Raw genomic sequence first — 23,020 nt, 5'->3', positions numbered from 1 at the left:
CTAAATAAATTGGATTTTTTTTTCGTATGGAAATTATTAGAATGATTTATAGAGTAATAATTTTTTTGAATATAAACATATTTACTTACTTTTCTAATTCTTGAAAGTAGCAAACAATGCAGTTCAGCCGCTGCTTCTGTAATCTGGATTACTGAGTCCGAACAATTATTTATATAAAATATACAAAATGGAATAAGAATATTATATATTTGAGAAAAACAAAGTGAAACGTAGTAGTTGAAAGATCATCTAGCCTGCATTTTTTTTCACAAAAAGTCAACACGTTCAAATTTCAATTTTAATCATAATCGCGTCAAAAAAAATTAATTGACCATAATTTATATAGGCCCAAAAAAACAAAGTCAAAACTGTTCTTGAATTACTTACTGATCAGACTGCATTTTTTTTCTTTGACAAGAAGTGGGTTCTTTTGCTGATTGCTTTCACAACAAGATTTTGCCTGTTGCGATTATCTTTTCTTTGTTGTGGGTTCCTCGATTCCGGCCGGTATAAGGTAATAAACCAGGAAAGCTTGGATCTTTTTACTTGTAGGATTTGTATTTTTCATTTATTATTCTTAATCTAAAGTTTCACTCTGTTCTTCTTGGATGTGTATTGTTCATGTCTTGGAATTGTCGGGTGATTTTGTCTGTCATTTGCTGAACACATGCGATTAAAGTATGGAATTCTTGAGGTTCCTTCAAACAGGAGCTGGAAAGCGATGGTATCTGATGATAGATTCACGTTTGACTAGAAATTGGAGGCGACAAATTTTGTGATTGTGTTCCGACAGTTTCTTTACTTGTTTACTTTCTCAATTTATTTACTCGCTTTTGACAAACTGGAATTGTTTAAACCGATTCTTCAATTTTATGGTGAAGAATCAAGCTTTACTAAGTTTCTTGTAGCTGAGAAACTAGAAGCAGATACTTTGGTTCTACTTGCTACCATTGCCTCACAATACAATGCCTTCTATCGAGTTGTAAAAGTGGCAAAGAAACCTACTTCGAACATCGGACTTGGTGTTAAAACCATTCATTGACACGAAATGCCTTCTTGTTGTTGCACTTGTTTCATTAAATTTTTAAAATCCGATCGAGTTGGCCTTATTGATAGCCGAATTTTGTTGCATAAAACATGGAGTGGTGGTACTCTCTCCATGTCAGTACCACTAAAATGGAATTGCTTCTTGAAGATTTTTATTGTTGTTAATTTTTTGTGAATATGAGGACCAATACAATAACTCATGAGTCATGAGGCATATGATTATCCAAATGCTCGCTGATGTTGCTTATATTCCCTTAAGGATACTCTATTTCCTTTGCCTCATATTTTCATGGTTTTCTCTTTCTATCTCCTTAGTGATTGTTGATGTTCCATAGAGACACTTTCCTCTTATGTCGCCTTCTGACGGATTTTCTAATCGAGGTTTTCAGCAAAACATGAGCTGTTTCAGCTGTTGCGAGGAAGATGACTTGCATAGAGCTGCTGATAACGGTCCATACAGGTCAACCCATTCAGCGGGTGAGTGTTCTTTCCTGTTCAGTTCTCAAGGTTTTATGAAGTAGTTGCCACATTTACTTTTTACATGTTGGATGAATCGGAATTGAAAAATTATCTTTATGACGCATGGGTACTTCTTGTATCCGCACACCGTGTCAATACTCTCAAATACAAATACTTGATGATACATGTTGCATACTTGCATGTGATTCTACTGAAGTATCTGTGAGTTAAAATAAAAAGGAAAACCTTAGAATGTTGCTTGTGTAATGACAAAGTACTCTGCCTTGAATGTGTCTAATTATAATAATTAATAATTTTTAAAACGTTTATTGTCTTTTGTTAAATAGCTGCTAGAAATTCTTAAGAAAATTATTTTTTTAAAAAAATAAAAATCTAGATACTGTATTTGAATTCATAGATGACATGATATATCAAAAACTACAAATCTCGTTTTATTAGATTATCGGTGTAAAATTCGGTGATGATAATGTTTTAATGAATTTAGACAATTATCATTTTATTGCAAACCAATATGCTAATTGGTTGTATTTAATAATGTTGTATTTCTATGTTTGCATTTTATCATTTTTTGCAACTTGTGAATTCTGAATTTTTTTTATTGTGCTCGATAATGTCCGTTGTTAATATACTCCCACATTTATATGGTCTTGTAGCCATGTCATCGTATCCGTCTCGGTGCAACAAAGCATATTGTTGAAATAGCTGATTAAACTTAGTAATTTACTGGTCTATTGCTTCATCCTCTATCTTTAGCTTCAATTAATAAATATCCAAGAAAGAAATTCAATAATATTTTTTCATATTGTCGTTTGAATGTACCTAAATTCGTGATTGTAATATGGAGATCAAACATTCTTTCAGCATATTTTTTTCTGTTGGTGGACCCTTCTCTCTTCTCTGGCTGTATTTCTTTATTAATCATCTGCAGATATCCAATTTTACCACTATGAAATTCAATCGAGATTTTCTGCAGGCAACCACGCTGGTTATCGAGCTGCAGAAGTGGCAACAAAGGATAAACCAACGATTAGCATGCAGCCGATTTCTGTCCCTACCATTTCAGTTGATGAATTGAAGGGCATTACAGATAATTTTGGTTTAAAGTCTTTGATTGGCGAGGGATCATATGGACGGGTGCACCATGGCATCTTGAAAAGTCAACGTGCCGCGGCAATAAAAAAGTTGGACTCTAGCAAACAGCCAGACCAAGAATTTTTAGCTCAGGTTTTGCCATAAGACATGATGCTTGTTGATTTAGCTGAATTGATGGCACTTTCAAGAAAGGTTATACCAGTTAATATATGCTTTTTCAGATTTCTTTGGTTTCTAGACTAAAGCACGAAAATGTGGTTGAGCTTCTTGGTTATTGTGTGGATGGTGGTCTCCGCGTCCTGGCTTATGAGTATGCTCCTAACGGATCATTGCACGACATTCTTCATGGTGAATTTATCTTCTTCTTCTTCTACTAAATTTTTTAAAACAATTGATCTTCTTAATTTGATGAAGGTATTATTTAACAATTGATAATGGCTACAAAGTTTAAAGTCTTTGGCTGTGTACATCATTGCCGATCTTCTGGCTGTATGTCTTGAAGAATTTAGATGCCGAGTTGACGTCTAATGATGCATAAATTAATGTTATAATCTTTACTTTCATTAACTTGGTACTGTGTGTGATACAAAATAATTGACCTTTCGACGGAATGATCTTTTTTTCCTATTCATATCTTTAAATTTTTTTGCCATGGAAAAATATCCTTTCATATACTGGCTTCTTAGTTTATGACGTGCAGTGTGCCAGCAAGTATAGGAAGAATACATTACATCATTCATAACTTTGTATTGCTTGTCTGACTACATAATCATTGAGATAATATGAATTGTATTTAATTTTATTTGCATTGTTAATGCAGGACGGAAAGGCGTAAAAGGAGCACAGCCAGGTCCAGTTTTGTCATGGGCCCAGAGGGTTAAAATTGCTGTTGGAGCTGCAAAAGGACTGGAATACTTGCACGAGAAGGCACAGCCTCACATGATTCATCGCGATATAAAGTCCAGCAATGTGTTACTGTTCAATGATGACGTGGCTAAGATTGCTGATTTTGATTTATCAAATCAAGGCCCTGACATGACAGCTCGGCTTCATTCCACTCGCGTCCTTGGGACTTTTGGTTATCATGCCCCCGAGTATGTTGTTTGTCAAGTTTTTACTAGATGCAAACATACCTAGTTCTTATGCACACTGACTAGCCTTTTCCAATATGTATTCCAATCTTTGGACATAGACAACGAATTTTGAATGATGTGCTTTTGGACAGACAAACTAGATTTATAAAAAGTGCCTCGTCTTTTTTAAAATATATATAATATTTGGCTGGGCCTTTTTCTCTTAAAAAGCATTTAAAATCCAAATCAAAAGCCCCAAAAATGTGACTTTTAGGATTTTTGTTAACCTTCTCTTCATAAAAAAAAATTATAATTTTTCACGGCTGTATCTAAACACTGCTTGTAATTTTTTGTAGGATAAAGCACTTTCAGAAAATTGTTTTTATAAAGCGTTCTTAAGCTAAATGTTTCTATGCCTAAATGGTTAATCTAGTCACAAATAAACACATAGATTTGTTATTTAATATTATCTTTGACTTGTTTTATTTTGGTGGTAGATATGCGATGACTGGGCAACTAAGTTCAAAAAGCGATGTTTATAGCTTTGGTGTGGTACTTCTTGAACTTTTGACTGGACGTAAGCCAGTCGATAATACGCTACCTAGGACGCAGCAGAGTCTTGTGACATGGGTATGCCACGGCATTTTCTTAGTGATTATTTTCTGGATTGGTTTGATTTGTTTCCATGTGTGTTCTTTACAGCAATTTATTGGCTTCTAAAATTATTTGAATTAGGCCACACCACAGCTTAGGGAAGACAAGGTAAAGCAGTGTGTTGACGCGAGACTGAATGGAGAGTACCCTCCAAAGGCAGTCGCGAAGGTAAGTTGACACTTGTTTCCTAGTTTAGAGCGTCATGAATTTGATCGCTAGGACGACTGTTGAAAAAACTAAAATTTCATGAGAAGCAAGGATGCACCTCTTGACACAACGTTAAGTGGTTTTGCCACAAAGATCTATATCCATGACATAACACCTGCCGATATGGTTCAAACAACACTTGTAATTAGTGTTAGTTTGAAATAAAAATATCACCTCTTAGTTTTACAGGTGACAATAACTTGATAATCTTAAGAGAACTTTCTGATAGCCAATACATAATAAATTCAGAGTATATTTTTTGATATCTAACTAGTGCTGATATAAAATCGCATTATGTATGATTTGGTTAACACATGCAGATGGCTGCAGTTGCTGCCTTGTGTGTGCAATATGAAGCGGATTTCCGCCCAAACATGAGCATTGTAGTGAATGCTCTCCAACCGTTGCTGAATACTCGACCTGGACCTCCTGCCGAAACACCTAGCTTGTGAAAGTCATCGAATCTGTTGTAATCATGCCTTTATCTCTTAGATATTTTGCTGCACATGTAACCATGGGTAGGCAAGCGGAACTTTTATCAGTAAAATGTTATGGTAATGTGATTAACGAATGAACAATAGTGACAGGAGTATAGAGCAACACAAAGTTTTCAAAATTCGGCACACAGTTTTGTGTGTAGATTATAAAGTTTGCTTGAACTGCTGGCGAACAATACAGAATAGCAAGCAAGACTCTGCATAGTGTTGTTGTAAGCATGCCGAATGCGTTTAGAGCTGCTCGCTCGGTCTTCGATCTCTCTCCTTTTACTTGGTTTTAAAGGCTATACATTATTTTGGGTGGAAATCTATGCCTGTTAACTTTGTTTCATCTTTAAACACAAAACGCAGGCCCCCATGCTTACACACACACACACACATATATATACATCTACACGCACCTAGATATACATTTATATGTATGTTTTGCATATTTGTATGGTGAATTGCCTTTGAGCTTTAGTTATGCCTTAGTGGCTAAAATTCATTTTGAAAAATGGAGAGCTAAAACCACATGTATTGTTATGGCTCGAACCTTACCACCAACAGTTTTTTGTGACTTGTGTTTCTTATGTGTGTGTATTCGAGATTGCCTCGAGATTGGATCGCTCAACGAAAATATATAAATGTATTTATTCCCTCCCCCCATCGAAAAGGAATTTATCAATACTTTCTTTCGGAGTTTATTTTTCGAGTTGGGAGAAAAATATTATTATAATTAAATATCATTGTTTCAAACGTGAAATCTTAGTTATTAATATCTTTGATTACGTTCAAAATGATGTTTTTGACTTTCCATGTCTTTTTTATTTTTAAATAATTTTATTCATAGTTGCATAAAAATATACATATACCAAAAAAGAATCTATATGGCAATCAATTGGATTGCGAGATGTGTACTTTCTCCAATAAAAAATTTTTGTCGGAAAATTCAACCGATGATGACAAACAATCTTAATATCCTCCATTAAAAAACCACGACATCACTTACACCTCAACACATATTTTCAATTATCTTTGCAGTTTTGCCTATGACTTAACATAACACCTCGACACACATCTTCAATTATTTTCCAATTATAGTTTCTCACTGATATCAAAATCTCAAATTCGAGACGAGATCTAGATTTCGAGACTGGTTTGTAACTCGTAATAATGGATTATGATTGATCACTACAAAAAATTCTAATTAAAACCGTCGCTGATTTGATTAACGACAGTTTTAGCGACGGAATTTAAAATCGTCCAAAAAGTCACCGTCGCTTTCATATTGCGACGATTTTTCAAAACTCATCGCTATTTAGCGACGGTTTTGCTTTACGAACCGTCGCTATAATAAAACCGTCGAAATTTTTTAATTGACGACGGTTTAAACAAAAATCGTCGCTAACACCTAATTTTTTGGTAGTGGATGATTATAACGTGTTATAAATCAATTCATTTAGATGTCAGTTGAAATTTCACTAAAATAATATATCATAAAACGGAAAATTTTGACCACATTTGGTTTTTGGGTGCTTTCACACTCCTTAATAATAGTGTCCATTTGGGCCAATGGTGAAGGTCATTTTTCCATTTTCGGAGAACAAATAAATAAGTATTTTTTTTTTCTGTTGTGGAGTTCATACCTTTTATTAGAAAAAATAGAAGCAGAGGTCTGATTTCGGATGGATGTCCATGTAAGAGTTGTCAAATTGGCCAGATATCAGCTTTCCAATGGATGTAGAGTTATCAAATAAGTATGCCTAGTCCTACCAAATAGATGTATTGAGTTGACGATTTTATTACATGTCCTGTCAAATAGTGGGTTATGACGAGTTGTGAGTAAACCTGCCAAATATAAATAAACGTGAGGGGTGGGTTGTCACGTCCCATGGAATAGATGGATTAGGATGGTAATATCACAACTCACCCAAATGACGGGTCGGATTACTTCGTTGGTCTTTCTCACAACGGTAAAAGGATGTTTTAAAAAGTGTTTTTTTTTTATTTTTGAAATGATTGAAAACTATATGTTAAGTAATATAGTATATACAAAAACTATATTTCAAAATTAATAAAAAAAGAAAATAATTAGTAAGACTTACGAGTTACAATGGAAAAAATGATAAAGCTTATATAAATATATATATTAAATATAGGGAACTATAAATAGAAAAAAANAAACCTTATATAAATATATATATTAATATAGGGAACTATAAATAGAAAAAAAAACATCAACAAATAAACAATTATAAATTGCAATACTGCAAAATACTAATTATAATAATCTTGATAGATATGGATTACACTATTTTTTTAGAATTATGGATTATACTAACTTAAAACATAAAAATTGTAATAAAAATAAATGTGAAATAAATGAAATGTTTTTTTCACATTGAAATTCGAGCAAAATATGAAACGAAACTATTTTAGTTAGTAAAATATATAAATAGTATTGGAAATTAATACTGCCCATATTAATAAATCAATACAAAACTTCTATTATACGGTCTCATATGAAATTTTGTCAGGCAATTAATCTATAAAAAAATAATATTATTTAAAATATGAAATCAGTCCATCCTTCTTATAGATATAAATTCGTCATATCGTATAATTTCTATTATCTCATTTTATTAACAATGGCATTGTTAATCCCTCTTCTTTTTTTCTTTTTTTTAATTTTAAAAAACAAATAAAAAGCAACCTCCGAAATAGCTTTACGATGAAAAATAATTTAAATTCTGAAGAGTGAAGATGAATGAAACCGATGTAATTAATACTATGAAAACGAAAAAGTTGATAGGCAATTACTCTGTAATTAGTGGGAGTTTTTATTAATACGAGGGATGGTGTGCTAGGATGGAGGCTAGAAGCACGCTAATCCGGAGTAGTGATTGATTACTCGACATTTATTGCTCTGCTGCCGATTGTTAGCTCATCCACTGCCTCTGACGCTGTATCTTTTGTCGAATCTAACCTCCGAATCCAACAATCTACTTGCAATATCTCCGCCCTTTTACGCCCTCTTCTAATTCACCATTCTACACAGGATACATCTACACACATCTGGTGAATGTGTGACCCGGACATTTTTACTGTTTCTTGATCTTGAGGTGGTGTTTGCTTAGCGATATATGAGGTTATACTCGGAACCCATCTCCCCTTTTCTTTTGATTTTCGTTGTATAGTTCAAGATTTAATCTTTGCAGTTTTTTATTTTTGTAGTGTGCGTGCGTGCCTTTGTATTCGTGGAGAAAGATTCAGTTGTTTTCCTCTATTTGATCCACGTGATTTGGGTTTTAGTTATTTTCTTTCATTATCGTGTGCAATGTACTGCTAAGGTTTGTGGCTGATGTAAGAGGGTAAGAGCTTTTGGGGATAAACTGCTGAGGTTGAGAAACGCGAAACTAGTTGTCTTATAGCTATGCCTAATGCATCACCATTTATTCATTTTAACTTATGCCCTGCAGTTTGAATGTAAAATGGTAGCACTGAACAGAAATTAGCATAGATTACAGGATAAAAGCATCCGATAATCAATCTAGTGAAGCCTGAGTAATTAACAGCAGTTTATGAACGAATCTCGATATCATGTGGGCGTTATTTTTCCAGATACTGCTGTAGTGATGCAACTCGAGACTGCTCTGATTGTCTTAATTCTTCGCCATCCATTCACGAGCATTAGTTCTTTTCGCATGTTCAGAAATTAGATGATTGAATGCGTCGCAAGATAATATGGATTGCATATGTTATCTGTGAAATCATGCATCGTGATATTGTGTTCATTTTCTTTCTCAATCATTTAACTACATTTAATTTTTAATCTCCTTCATTGTCTTTCTCAGCATACTCCCTGGGGGATACTTTTCCTTTGATTTATTTGGACAAGTTTGAGGCAGGGAGCAATTTGAGGATTGGGATCTGTTTCAACTGGACAAAGTCTGATGCAAATCCGTGATACCATGAAAATTGCCCATGATTGTGGAACTACTACCTGATCTTTCTTCTGATATCCTCATTTCTGGTTGAACATGCTAGATATCACCTGTTATTATTGCTAAGTGGAGCTTGACCCTTTTGAGGACCCCGTGCGCCAGAAAACCGCAGTTAAAATGATAAATAGATCTTTAATCTTAACATATTTCTACCTTCTAATCTACATTACACTTTCATCTGGAGTTATTTTATATAACAAGGTACTAGATTTTGACTTTCATTTCTGACACTCGCTCTTTCCCATGTGTAAAATATGTGCAATGTTCTATTTCTACGATCAACACCGACATCAGTTTACAACTTTTGAGTTAAAGTGACGTCTACTCTCATGTTGAGCTATTTAAAAGTGTGTTGCAATTCACTGCGGTCTAGCATTTGATGATTGGTTCATTCATACTTTTAGCAAGTTCTTAGTTGCTTATCATGCCTCATTTTCATTTCATAATTTGTTAATGCTTTCTCCTGGTTGCTGTTGATATGAACTGACAATGACTTTTTATTTGCAGTGGGTTCTTTCTCCGAAATACTTCAACTTTCCTTTTCCAATAACACTTACTATGATACATATGGGATTCTCTGGTGCAGTGTCATTTTTCCTTATTCGTGTCTTCAAGGTACATCTACCTGCCGTGTATTAGCTATTTCTCTTAACATCATTTGGTTTCACCAAATCAGGCTGTGCCGCGAGAATAACGTGCTAATTGATATCTTACGTGTATTTATTTAAAACCCACAAGGCATGTGCCTGGACTTGGAGTCCTAGCATGTATTTTTTGTCCTTAAGGCACCATTTAAATCCTCCTCAAATGTAACATTTATTTTTGCTTTTGCACTATTAAGTATGTTGTTAAGTGGTATGGTACTATTAACATAAATTTCTTGGTACTACTGCATTTTAGAATATTACTCATTAGCACGGGCTCACTTTGCCAAGGCATATGCTTCTATTTTTTTTTTCTTCATTGCAACTCTTACTTTCTTGAGTCCTTACATTGTTGCTGGCATTTAATTATGCATCTGCTGTGATTTATGTTATGATTCCAGTGCAAGGGGAGCCAAAGTAGGAAAGTTTGATTTGATATGTGTACACACACTTATTTCCACATTTATCATGATTATGTCTTTACTGCATTGGACATTATTCAATTGGACACAACATTATCAATCTTTAAAGTATGTTCTTTCAAAGTTGGTTGGCTAGTGCTGTGGAGATCTGTGTCCCAGTCTATCAACCCATCACAAAATGCTGGAAACTCCTCAGAATAGCGATTTTCAAATGAATAATTAATTTTTATATATATCTTACTTAACATGATCTTCACTGAATTTTCTGCAGGTCGTGTCTCCAGTTAAAATGACTTTCCGCATGTATGAGGGTTACTCCACTTATTTTTATTATGATTTTTTTTCTATATTGATTTTCTGGTCCTATAAATAATTCTTCCTGTCTTCTTATTCTCCCTTCTTGGGTTGCAGATATGCAACCTGTGTGATCCCAATTAGTGCCTTCTTCGCATCAAGTCTTTGGTACGTACTTAACAGTGACCATTTAGAATTCTAAATCAATTTAACATCCAAAACATGTGAAATGAGGAAATTCGATCCTCATAAATGAAGGAATTGTTTTGAGAACAGAATAGAGAATGTGAGAAATTGGGACATCAAATATGAGGAATAAAGAAAGGCATTAATTATTGAAGTGCAGGGAGTTAATGCATAGCATGATGGTTCACGTAAAGTGCCATATACAGTGAACTTCTGGGGGAATAATGAAAGTTTTTTGTTTCCATATGTAAACGATCTGCTATGGATGAGTAAATACTGTATAAAGTCGAGGTGAACTTTTGTCGGTAAACATAATGCTCTGATCCCTATGATTCTTAGCTCGAATTTGTCAGCTTCGGAATTTTATTAATTGGTTTTGTTAGGATTTTTACTTTTCTGTTACCCTGCATCATGGAGTTGGGATGCTTGTCCGTGCTTTTTAGCTTGGTCAAAAATTTTCACTGGTGAAATAACAATTCATGCCATATCAGTGGGGCTGCACTAGTGAAACATATCAAGGACTGTTTTTCGTAAGAAAAATATTTGTGCTGGATTCTCACTTTTTTCTTATAATGTGTTCAAGAGCATCAAAAGCATAGAAAAAGGCACGACAAACAGAGAGAAACAGAGAGGGATTGAAAGGAAACTCGTGATTTTCATGTAAAAGGTTTTCCCACATCACAAATTTATTTACACTAATGCATCTCCAAAGAGTGTCAAGTTTCTTGACAGTGCAGAGGCTGATATCAATCATTCCTCAAAACTATAGCACTAACGACTGTTCCTTTTTTCCACAGGTTTGGTAACACTGCTTACTTGCATATATCAGTGGCTTTCATTCAGATGCTTAAGGCCCTTAGTAAGCAAAACTACAACCCATCAATGATTTGATATTATTATTAATGTTTTTTGAATCTAAGAAAAAATTTATCCTTGGCAGTGCCTGTGGCAACATTTACTGTGGCTGTTTTGTGCGGTACCGACAAACTTAGATTGGACGTGTTTTTAAACATGGTTTTGGTCAGTGTTGGAGTTGTCGTTTCCTCCTATGGGGAAATTCATTTTAATGTGATTGGCACAGTTTATCAGGTTACAGGCATATTTGCGGAAGCTCTGAGACTGGTCTTGACTCAAGTCCTTCTACAGAAGAAGGGCTTGACGCTAAACCCCATCACAAGCTTATACTACATCGCTCCATGCAGTTTTATATTTTTGTTTGTCCCTTGGTACTTCCTGGAGCAACCTGGGATGGAAGTATCTCAAATTCAGTTTAATATGTGGATCTTCTTTTCCAATGCCGTTTGCGCTCTACTGTTGAACTTCTCAATCTTCTTAGCGATAGGTAGAACTGGTGCAGTGACGGTTCGAGTTGCCGGTGTTCTGAAGGACTGGATACTTATAGCCCTTTCAACACTGATTTTCCCAGAATCAACTATCACTGGTCTTAACATTATTGGCTACGGCATTGGTAAATATTTCACCGTTGCACTAATTCATCCCTGTGATGGCCTCTCATTTCAACTAATAAACTTTTCATGCAGCACTTTGTGGGGTTGTCTTGTACAACTATTTGAAGGTCAAAGAGTCTTCTCAAAACATTCCTGAAAGGATCACTAAGGTAACATCGAATCAAAAACACAACATTTTATCTACTGTATGCAAGCTTAGGTTCCTTGTTTGGTTCAGGATTGGGTGTTGGAAAAGAAGTCATCCGATGTATACAGAACAGATAGTGGCAGCATTGGTGAATCAAATAACGATGTTGTAATAGATGAGGAGGCGCCCTTGATTGCTCTCACGCCATCGTCCAGGCTATCTCATATCGGAAGAACTCAAATGCAGCAAAGTAGCCGTAATGTATGAACCAGTACCACTCAATTTTTTACATACGTCAAAATACATACTTCTTATAGTCTATTTTCTATAATTTTGATTGTAAATTCGATCAGTTCTAACTGGTAGCCGTTGGTTGATGCACATACATTGCATGTCACATCATCATCAGTCAACTCAATAACTTTTATAAGGTGACAAATTTATTCGAGGCGTTATTATAATTGATCTATATAAATTGTGTGCGCATGTTTCTTTTAAAATTGGAGGAAATTCACCATCGCTTATACCATTAGCAACCCGAAAATGACACAACGAAAGGGAAAAAGAATCAACCAAATAAACAAGATTGGCATGTTCATTTGTTCTTGTATGGATAACAGATATAAAGCACAACGGAATAAAGAAAAAAGAACAGGTTAACAAACCACTCGTGCTATACACATGTATAGAATAATTTATCGTACAAATATGCACATCTCAAGTAGGAAGCTTTGAAGGATATAACGACACAAGGCAGAAATAGCGTAATTTAGAGCGGTAAACTCTTGAAAACTTGGATGGTATTGTGACCCTTCAATAACAAATTTACCAAAAATGCAGGGCAGGCTTTACATACAATAGTCTCCTCGTTGTGGGAGCCGGAGGCGCCAATCCAGGAATATCCCTTATGCTTTTGTTGTTGGGATTCACTATCTACGAAATACACAAATCCATGCAATCAATACTGGAGGAGTACACAGAGTAGAACTAAAACAAATTTATCACATTTTGAAAAATGAAAATATACGAGACCCAAGACCACAGTTATCAAAGGCACAAAAAACACTCTTCAGTTGATATGTGCCCTAGAGAGTAAGCGCGATGCATAGTGCCTTATGCCTTAAAGATGTGCCAAAATGCATATGTAGATAAAAGAAACCACGCCTTGACGTGTTAAGTCGTGTTAACAGTTTTTAAACGCATGAGAGAGTCTTCAACATAAAAGACTCTTAGATGTCCACAAGAATACACGAGAAAAAAGATTTCCCATTTCTTATTGATGAGAAATCAGTAAAACCAAAAGTTTATTTCTTATAATAAAAAAATGCCACTGACACGGGTCATATAAATGGAAAGCTACTTGCGCACAGCTTGAAATAACTTATATATTGATGGTGAAAAAATAAATATCATCTTTATGTCAAATTTAAAATCAAAGATTAAAATACCTTCACGACAATAATGGCAATAACCCCACATACAATCAGAAAAAGAAACAGCATGATGCATTTATCAGTTGCCACCTGGAAACACAAGTGAACTTGATATCAATAAAGTCTATAAAAACGAGAAATCTAATGAAGTACACACATGAGAGAAACAAAAATTAGACCGCCATTTTTTAACAAAAAATTAATCCAATCAGCATCTCAAAATATTTCAATTTTCTTAGGTTTGACCAGCAATTTTTGCACATATAGCTAGCTACCCATAGCCTCTCATGTGTACACATGCAGTTTCATTTTGTATAGAATTTTCAAGGTGTTACCATGTAACATTGCATAAAAGTGACATGGTCAAGGGAAAAAGAGATCATGTTGCCAGCTAATGTACCTGCCTACCAATCTCCTTAACAAGCTGGGATGCCTTTTTGATAGAGAACTGGATGGTGTCCAGTTCATTGACAATGCGACCCATTTGTTCAGTCTGCACATATTTAAAAAGATAAATATGATTTGACGATGAAATACTCGAGGACAATAAAATAGTGCGAGCACAAAACTTCACTCACTTGACCCTTCAAAGTAGTAGCAGTCTGTGTTCCCACTTCAATTGTTTGATGAACAACCTAAATAATCATAGAATTTAGAATACTTTCAACCCTATATTTAGATGCCCCATGTATTCTCATCTACCTGTTTGGAGCGTTCAATGGCTTGGTCAGTTTCATCCATTTTCTTCGTGCCAGCATCGACAAGCTCCTGATTTGACATTTCTATACTAATTCATGAAAATGGAAGGTGAGTCGTCAGCAAGACAAAAAGGGATTGAAAACATTTTTTTGCATAACATTCTATGCAGATTACAGGTTAATAGCATCACATTCATATCACATCGAGTAACCACCACGGTGTATCATACCAAGTAGAATGGCACTGTTAGCTGCCTCTCTGGTTTTAATAATAAGAGTACCTATGCAGGTTCAAGATTTAATCGAGAAGCAAAGGTAGACCATATACTAAGGGTTATTTCATTTACAAAGCGTTAACTAAAGTTAGATGAAGGATCTTAGGACAGGACAAGATACTATAGGAAGTGGTTAGATTCAACAAAAAATGAGCATAAAGTAAAAAAGACTCAGCCAAACAATGGATTCGAAATTTCAAAGAGCCCAAATGAGAGGACAGGGAGGTATTCTCATGAAAGAAAGGAAAACAAGCAGGGCGGTAAGGTAAAACTAGATTATAGCAAGCCAACAGAGGCTATGAGTGGAAATACTTTTTATGCACGAAAATTTTATGGAATCTTAACTTATAACATCGAACCACACAAGATCAAAGCTAATCAAGCCTTTGATCTTAAAATCTTTTCTGAAGATAACAGTTTTACAAAAGAGAGGAATAAGATACCCAAATATAGCAGCGCTTCATATATGAGTTAACAATAATTTTTATTTTTTTTCAAAAAAAAAAACAAAGACGGATTTAGATCAACAGTTTGTGTCTGTACGTGAGTACATCTATGAACGTCAATGATAATATAATAGGCGCCATGCTTTCCCTTTTTCCTCATCAAAGGTAATTGCGAGAATGCAATCCAATTAATTAACAAGAAAGACATGGTATGGACCTGATGTCACTTGAACATTCTCATCAGCTGTAGGTTCAATTCCACCAGTTCCCATGTCGAAGAGTTCAACCCTCTTATTTCCAAGAGAGCTCGTGTACCTGCACCACCATACAAGATAGACATAGTGATAAAGAAGAAAGACGATATGGACAGGGGAACTATTTATTTATAACAAAGATTACATCAATGTTTCCAGAATTTCACAAGCAATCTTTTGTTAATGAAAAATGTTTATAAAGTGATCATTATCATCATGCATCAGAATTACTCTTTCACAATTTGAACTTCCTGTCTTGATTAAACACGTAAAAAAGAAAAAATAAAACAGACGCGATTTAATTTGGAAACATCATTGCCCTTTATAAACTACTCACTGGAAGTAATATAGATGGACTCATGCCTTAAAACTTTCATGCGTTGAGAAAAAAAGGAATGCAATAGGAAGCTAGTTACAATTACTCTGTCCTACTTTGAAGAATTTGTCTATGTTGAACAAGCACATAGAGCAAAACCTATACAATATAACTTGGAAACATCACTTTCCTTGATTATCCTTGGAAACATATGTTAAAAAATGACCAGGGATGTAATCAAATCTTGAATATCTCATGATTTGAACGATTTGTAGTGAGAAGAAACATTCCTAAACAAATAGTGTCTCAAATGATTAAGATGGCACTGACAACATTGTGCTTATGTGGCATGGAATTTTTTTTAAATCATGCTTAAAAGTCATGAAGGACAAGTACCAGCTTCCTGTTGGGAAATATAAAGACCAAAAGGAAATAATCAACTCGAAATCAGATCGACACAGGATAAGGCTCAATTTATCATCGGTCTACAAATATTTTCAACCTAAAATAACAATGATCCCACCACCTTATGATGATAAGATATCAGAGCAAAAAAGAAGGGGCCTGAGTCCTGACAGAACTGGGAATAACATAACATTTTGCATCAAAGCAACAAGTTATAAGCCAGACCCAAATATCAACTACCAAATTTCTGTGGAGTCAAACTTGCATCTGTTTTCAACACATGACAAAAAAAAAGCCCTAATCAAAATGACAGCATTTCGATCAGCAATCGACTATAATCAGCGAGTTATTAAATAAAACAGAAACAATGAACTTACGTTTTCCTCAGGGCTACATATGAATTCAACTCTTTGATCTGAAATAAAAAAAGGAAATAAAATGAAGAACTTCAAAACAGCAATTAAAAAAATGTTCTCGGTATCAGGATGTTGTGAAGAGTCTAAAACAATGTCTAAACATGATGAATTCAAGACATAAGACCCATAATAAATATCAAAATTAGAATACATCAAATCATTAAAACCACATAAACCACCTAGAACTTTTAGAAGGCCAATTTATAATCATGTTTTTCCAACGGAGATGTGTATATAATAATGGAAGGCCATGATGATCATTAATGTAACATCCAGCAGTTTGGTGGCCACTCATATAACCTCTATGCTACCTAAGAGTGAGAAAAACTAACAGGAAACTAATAAAACTTCTTTTTTGGCTAGCAAGAAATATTAAAATTGCCTCAATGTTTAAGAGTGTTTTTCTGTATAATATGCTGTAGAAGAGAATAAATATTTTATTTGAATATGAAAACAATGCCATAACTAAAACCATCAACATGTTAATATAGGAGTACTCAAGAACCTAAAATTTAAAAGGAATTAAAATTTCTAATATACTTACCATGGATTGCTTCTCATCATTAAGCTGCTTGGTAATCTCTGGAGGATTTTTGCTTTCCTCATCCTTAATTTCGCGGTCAAGTTCTTTAATCAATCTAGTGAGTTAGCACGTGATCAAGAGTGAAAAAATAATCTCAAGGCGTAATTCAAGCAAGATTGACAGGAACAAATCCTACAACTCCAGATAGCTGAAGTAGCTGTTACAACTTTAATATCAATACCATTAACAGCCAGAGTTCAAAAAAGAGCCAAAAGCAAGGATGAATCAGACAAGTGTTCCAATGAGCGTTCATACATGTAATAGTCGTAACACTCTCAACACAAAAGTGGACATCACTGTAGAGAAGCCAAAGTACAGAATATAAAAGGTAAAATTACCTTTTGCACTCCCTCATCTTCCCAGTAAGCTCCTCTAGCTGTTTACTTTGCCTGTTGGAATCTTTAATCTTATCCAGCTTTTGAAAGCCATTTCTGGTTGAGGAATGAGAGACAGTCGAGATTAATGACAATAAGGTGGCACTACTAAGACTAGCTATCAATTAGGACATCAAAAAATCTCCAGATGGATAAAAGAAGTAAAACGTAAATGTCAACCCGGCCTCATAAACAGTGAACTTTTTCACAACTTACTTATTGTGGAAAAAATATCTAACCCATATGCCAATGTACACGAAAACCCCAGTTGTAAAAAAAGAAAAGCGATGTTAGAAGGAAAATAAGAAGACCATTAATAATTCATGTATACAGATAAGCAGAGGAGAGCAATTTAAAACGAAATTGAGTTGAAGAAGCTCCTCATCGTGCAATGCAGTGGGTCAATGAGGAAATAACTGTCAACAATTGAGAAGCTTTGCTAGGAGATTCGATTCAGCCTTTATGGTCATAGGCATTGCTAACACCAACCAAGCACAGCCATCAAAGAATGTAGTCCCAAGAAGGATGAGGAGCAGGAGCACAGGAGAAGACTCGATAACTTCAATCAATATCATATAATTCCATTCAAAAGCAACGCTGAATGTCCAAGGACAACATTAACAGAAAAACAGATCTTCCTTAAAAATAAAAAAGAAAATTTCAAGTTGAGCAACCATCCAAAATATGCCGTAAATTTTTTTTTTTTTTTAAAAAAAAGGCAAATTCCCCAAAAAAAGCACATAACCAGGCTGCAGATAAGATCATGGAGATAGACATTACGCAAGGGCACGCATGGTATCGCGAATCTCCCCGTGAATCTGCTCCATTTGAGGGTTCATCTGAAACTCCATGTCGACCATATTTCTGCCTCTCTCTCTCTCAATATTCCTCGATTATAATTTGTACACGAAGAAATCCGTCACCGGCAAACGACGGCAACAATTCCCCCAGAAATTTAACCTCTCAGACCATCTGCTTCACAAAGATCATAAAAAGAAAAAATACAATTTGTTGAGATTCCTGGCATAGGATGACGGATGGAATGCAGAATTCGAAACCAGAAACAGAAATCGTTGGTAAAATAATGCTAAAAAACCCCCAGATTGCAGATGGTTTAGGGTTCTTCTCCGATTGGGGGAGGAGAGAGAGATGCAGGGAAAAAGTTGACAGATAAAAGTGGGTTGTTCTCCTACTGCATTAACGTATATATTGATTGATTTATAGATATTACTCAGTCACTCCATTCACTTTCTCCGATTTAGAAAATTCAAAGAGAGGCGAATAATGACAATTTTAATTCTAACATTAGATACATTAATAATTTTTTGTATCGAATTTAATAATATTTAAAGAGTGATGTTACATGTACATTTATATTTGTACATCAATTTGTACAACACAAAAAATTCAATGCAAAAATTCAATTTGTCTAAATCTCACTATATATTGAATACAAAATCTCGTGATATAACAGTAAAATCTCGCGATATAACAGTTGTAAATATCACAATAGCAATATATTGGTTGTACTTATAGCATTATTCATATTTAAATACACATATAAATATAATAATAATTAAGTGTATGTCAGTATGTACATTATTTTATATTATAATTATAATTATAATTATAATTATAATTGAATGCCTTGATATTTTTGTCGGAAATGTAGTAGAATAGAAAATTATTTAGATTTGTACTGACATGTGTGTAGACATATTGGATTAAGTAAGTTTAAATGATTTAACAAATGTCATTTATTAAAGTTGACAATTAAAATAGTCTAACTAAATTGAATTCATAAATAAAAGCTGAATAATAATGAAAATGTTTTCCAAAACATAATTGATATTCGAGACAAATTGAACTTGAGCGAAACTGATAATCGAAAAATGACTGATAATTGAATGTCACTGATTCAAGGTCTATTGACTCCTATACCTAACTGAATCAATCAGGATTTTTAGCGGACATTCTCTATAGACTATTTCCATAACTTTCTTCAAAAATTATGACCCCAGCTGACATGCGAATAAAATATTCGATAGCTTAAAATGTTTTTAATACGTTAAAACGGCAGAGTTTATGCGCACTGTCAAAATGTACTATTTGTCATAAAAGAATGATGACTTGGCTCAATGGTTGCGAGATTTGGATTGACTATCAAATTTAAAAAAAAAAAAACGACCGGTGGATAGAAGTATATATATAGATCAATCATGTGGATATTCAGAAAATCCACAATCCATGATCTACAACCAAGTATTATGCGATCAAAGCTTTCAGAGCCCAATTGATCAAGCATATTTCAAGCGCACAATTAAGTTCTTTTATCTGATCATTGGTGATCAATTTGTGCTAATTTGAAAATACTTATAATTGATATTAAGAGTTTTACGGGTCATAATGGTTAGGTAGTGAGTTTTCTATAAGTTCCAACAAGCCAGTGATAAGTTATGCTGAAGTTGGTTGTAATTACCCAAGACTTCTAGAGAAATCTTTCCTGGATGGAAGAATGAGTGACGTAGAAGTCGTTTATATCTTCAAATACCCATAAACAATTGTTTGTACACTTACCTTTACATTCAGTTTTTCTAGCCTAACTGCTTTTCAACCTGTCATTTTTATTGTTCAATCATTTTAGTGAGGCTATTTTCGTGTGGTACACAACTACTAGTTTATTGAAGTTTAACAAACAATAATTTCAATTCAGTATTGATAACCCAACGAGTTAATGTGAGAATTTGTTGAGATTGTTTATTCACCTCTTTTATACATATCTCTTGATCCTAACAGAAAACATAAAAAAAAAGTAAAAATATGACATGTGTTGATTTCTATGGATACGTAAATATTTCTAATAGACCTCGAATGTCGATTGATGTTAAACTTAGAAGAATAGTTATAATAAAAGTATAAAAATGAAATTATGTATTAACTATTATCTTTTTATGTTTCTATCTATTTGATCTTTTATAGCACTAACTTTCATTATTAGTTATATATTTTTCAATTTTTGGCGAGTGTAGTATTTTTTTATCAGTAAAGTTGATATGATGATATACACAATAATGTCGTATCAATGTTACATCAAAATAATTTTTTTTGAGAAAATGTGAGATTTTATAATAAATTTTTTGGAGATGATAAAACATATTTGTTAGAGATGTTCGAAATTTTGCATAAAGATTTTATAATTTTTTTGTTGAAAATTATGACAAAAAATACGATGGTTCTTTCGAAAAAGTTTATTTATGTAATAAATTTATCAAAAATAAAAACCCGAGTTTGTTAAAATATAGACGATACAATTATTTTTGTTATAATTATTAAAAACAATAGAAATTAAGAATAGAAATTAAGAATATGATGAATATATATACACTAAAATTAAATAACACAAGAAGTGAAATTGAATATCTACTTCAGGTCAATATATTTTTCCTCAAATTCAACGTTTTATACCGAACCATTACAAATATTGGATTGTGTATTTTATTAGTTCATAAATTTGGTCAAAATCATTATTCTGATAATTTATTTTGTCCAAGAAAATTAAGTTAAGGTTGCAATATTTAAAGTAATTGTTGAAGAGATAACGAGTGATGTTGGGATTGGATTAGAGTTTAGAATAGATGAATAAACTCTTGTACAATATTTTGCAAAATTTGAATTGTTCTAAACAGTTTTTAGTCTGTTAAGACAAATTCTTGATCGGCTAGTTTTGCTGGACTACTAAAATTAAACAAGTGAGAAAATTGTCTGACTTGACTATTCATAAGATATATATTTGATACAAACAACCAGCTAACAAGAAACGGCTAGATACGTAGATAGTATAAAATGCATAAGATAAAGAAGACAAATATTTATGGATATTCGAAGATGAATACTCATATATCAGCGTCCATTCTTCCACTTAAAAAAGAATTCACTAAAAGACTTTGGTTTACAACGATTTGTAACAATCCTCTTCGACTAGGACTTATTACTGCCTAAGTTGAAACTCTTAGTGTACACTCAACAAATTCTAGATGTATAAGAACTTTCGTTCACTAGAAAACAACGGTATAATCCAACAATAAGTTTGAGTGACTTGAGTTGGTAGGGTAGCATAGATGATCCTTGAAGATCTGATAGATTCTGATGTGCGTGTGCTAGGTTAAGCAACTTGAAGTATGATCACTTAAGTGTGCTCGAAGATCATGAAATATCGCGGGCAAGGAAAATGTAAGCTTGTAATTTTAAGTTTTTTTTTTTGTTTTTGTTCCGAGTATGCATAAATATAATTGAAAATCTCTAATGATCGGATTTGTTTTTCAACGATAATCTATACTAACTCTCGACATAATGATATTGTCACTTTCAACATCGTACACTTCATTAAATGTCATTTAACATCACTTAATTTTTCCATCTTCAGCCCCTGTAGCTTCTGAAAAGATGATTGACTTTAAACACTTTGTGAAACAATATGTCAATCGGGATATGGTAGGATAGTGTGCGATAATATTTAAACTGAAGCGGCTTGAGTTCAACATATCCACTTCGTTTTCTCATATCTGACCGGTTGCAGTACAATTATACTTGTGCACTTCATTTCTGATTTGGTTCGATCAGAAGACAGATGATATCTGCAGCTTGAGTTGATAATATTATTTGAGCTGTCTGACTAGATCCAACGGTCAGAAAAACTTGTATATACAAAACATAAGCGGCTGAATAATGAAACAATTTGATGTTGTTATTTTATCAATCAAATAAACTAAGGGTAAAAAATATTTCTTCATTTACTTAGGGTAAAAGAAATATTAGCAAGTGATATTTGATTATAATTGTTAGAAACAAATGAGAGATATATGAAGAGATTCGTCGAAGATCATACGATATATCTGAACAAGTTAGTTTGAGATAATGAGAAAAATATGATAGATGATTTGACCATGATAATTGAAATAATTATCTAATATGATTTGATATCTAAAACTTCAAATATTGAATAAACATACTATGGAAAAGACTCTATTTGATAGATTTGACGAGAACGATGTTTGAATTGGAACAAATTATGTTATAAAAGACAAAAAAAAAAAAAGATATTGGGCGTGATCATGGTGTTAGGGGTGACCAAAATATAAATTGCACCAAATATTATCTTTCTATTAATTCTTGAGAAGAAGAAACAAAGTTATCGGAGAGAATGATTCATGTTTTGAGAGGAGTCCAAATGAAATAAATTTGAAAACGAGTGAACATAACTAAACTTTTAGGCATCAAGAGTCGAAAAGTAAACCCGAACACAATTCTTCATAAAAATGTGGAACCGAAAGAGAAAATTTTCTTAAAAATCAAAATCGCAATTATTTTTTGGTTTTAGTTCCAAGACCGAATCCGGAATCATAATCTTACGATTCAACGTGGATTTTTTATTTTTGGAAACTAGAACCGAAACGATAAATTAATTAAAAACTTTAAGATTTTGTAGTGTACATACACAATTAAAATTATGCATTAAATTATAAAATCTTTATACTTTAAATTAAATCTCTTATTTTTATTTTTTTGAATAAAAAATTAAACATTAAAATTATTTTATAGTATAATCGCTAAACATTTTAGTTTTATCGTCCCAAATAATATTT

The 23,020-nt window shown here is 33.5% G+C and overlaps 3 protein-coding genes across 6 annotated transcripts; 2 read left to right on the top strand and 1 right to left on the bottom strand.

The window, feature by feature from the left end:
- The first annotated feature begins 331 nt into the window (after positions 1 to 331).
- LOC140988143 (pto-interacting protein 1-like) lies at positions 332 to 5,381 on the top strand. Of its 3 annotated transcripts, none has more exons than XM_073457098.1 (8): positions 332 to 514; positions 1,437 to 1,524; positions 2,501 to 2,751; positions 2,841 to 2,967; positions 3,440 to 3,713; positions 4,190 to 4,322; positions 4,428 to 4,514; positions 4,874 to 5,381. In XM_073457098.1, the coding sequence occupies exons 2-8, from the start codon at positions 1,443 to 1,445 to the stop codon at positions 5,003 to 5,005; spliced, it is 1,086 nt and encodes a 361-aa protein (XP_073313199.1). In that variant the 5' UTR covers positions 332 to 514; positions 1,437 to 1,442; the 3' UTR covers positions 5,006 to 5,381. The 3 variants fall into 3 exon arrangements, with proteins under 3 accessions (XP_073313199.1, XP_073313198.1, XP_073313200.1); XM_073457097.1 differs by having other exon boundaries at positions 353 to 514; positions 1,383 to 1,524; XM_073457099.1 differs by having other exon boundaries at positions 354 to 514; positions 1,429 to 1,524.
- A 2,419-nt stretch (positions 5,382 to 7,800) lies between these two features.
- On the top strand, positions 7,801 to 12,629 carry LOC140987457 (probable sugar phosphate/phosphate translocator At3g17430). Of its 2 annotated transcripts, XM_073455970.1 has the most exons (9): positions 7,801 to 8,180; positions 8,941 to 9,237; positions 9,544 to 9,651; positions 10,374 to 10,405; positions 10,514 to 10,564; positions 11,380 to 11,441; positions 11,523 to 12,050; positions 12,124 to 12,200; positions 12,269 to 12,629. In XM_073455970.1, exons 2-9 carry the CDS (start codon positions 9,154 to 9,156, stop codon positions 12,443 to 12,445), a joined length of 1,119 nt encoding a protein of 372 aa, XP_073312071.1. In that variant the 5' UTR covers positions 7,801 to 8,180; positions 8,941 to 9,153; the 3' UTR covers positions 12,446 to 12,629. The 2 variants fall into 2 exon arrangements, with proteins under 2 accessions (XP_073312071.1, XP_073312072.1); XM_073455971.1 differs by lacking the exon at positions 8,941 to 9,237 and having other exon boundaries at positions 7,802 to 8,180.
- A 93-nt stretch (positions 12,630 to 12,722) lies between these two features.
- Positions 12,723 to 18,588, bottom strand: LOC140987460 (novel plant SNARE 13-like). Its single transcript, XM_073455975.1, has 10 exons — positions 18,159 to 18,588; positions 17,343 to 17,435; positions 16,966 to 17,059; positions 16,383 to 16,420; positions 15,248 to 15,345; positions 14,314 to 14,393; positions 14,190 to 14,246; positions 14,012 to 14,104; positions 13,627 to 13,701; positions 12,723 to 13,111 (listed from the first exon to the last, which is right to left on the bottom strand). Exons 1-10 carry the CDS (start codon positions 18,236 to 18,238, stop codon positions 13,004 to 13,006), a joined length of 816 nt encoding a protein of 271 aa, XP_073312076.1. The 5' UTR covers positions 18,239 to 18,588; the 3' UTR covers positions 12,723 to 13,003.
- Between the last annotated feature and the right edge of the window lie 4,432 nt (positions 18,589 to 23,020).

The sequence above is a fragment of the Primulina huaijiensis genome, chromosome 11 (genome assembly GCF_012295235.1).
Source record: "Primulina huaijiensis isolate GDHJ02 chromosome 11, ASM1229523v2, whole genome shotgun sequence".
Lineage (NCBI taxonomy): Eukaryota > Viridiplantae > Streptophyta > Magnoliopsida > Lamiales > Gesneriaceae > Primulina > Primulina huaijiensis.
This window is presented reverse-complemented; position numbering and strand designations above follow the sequence as displayed.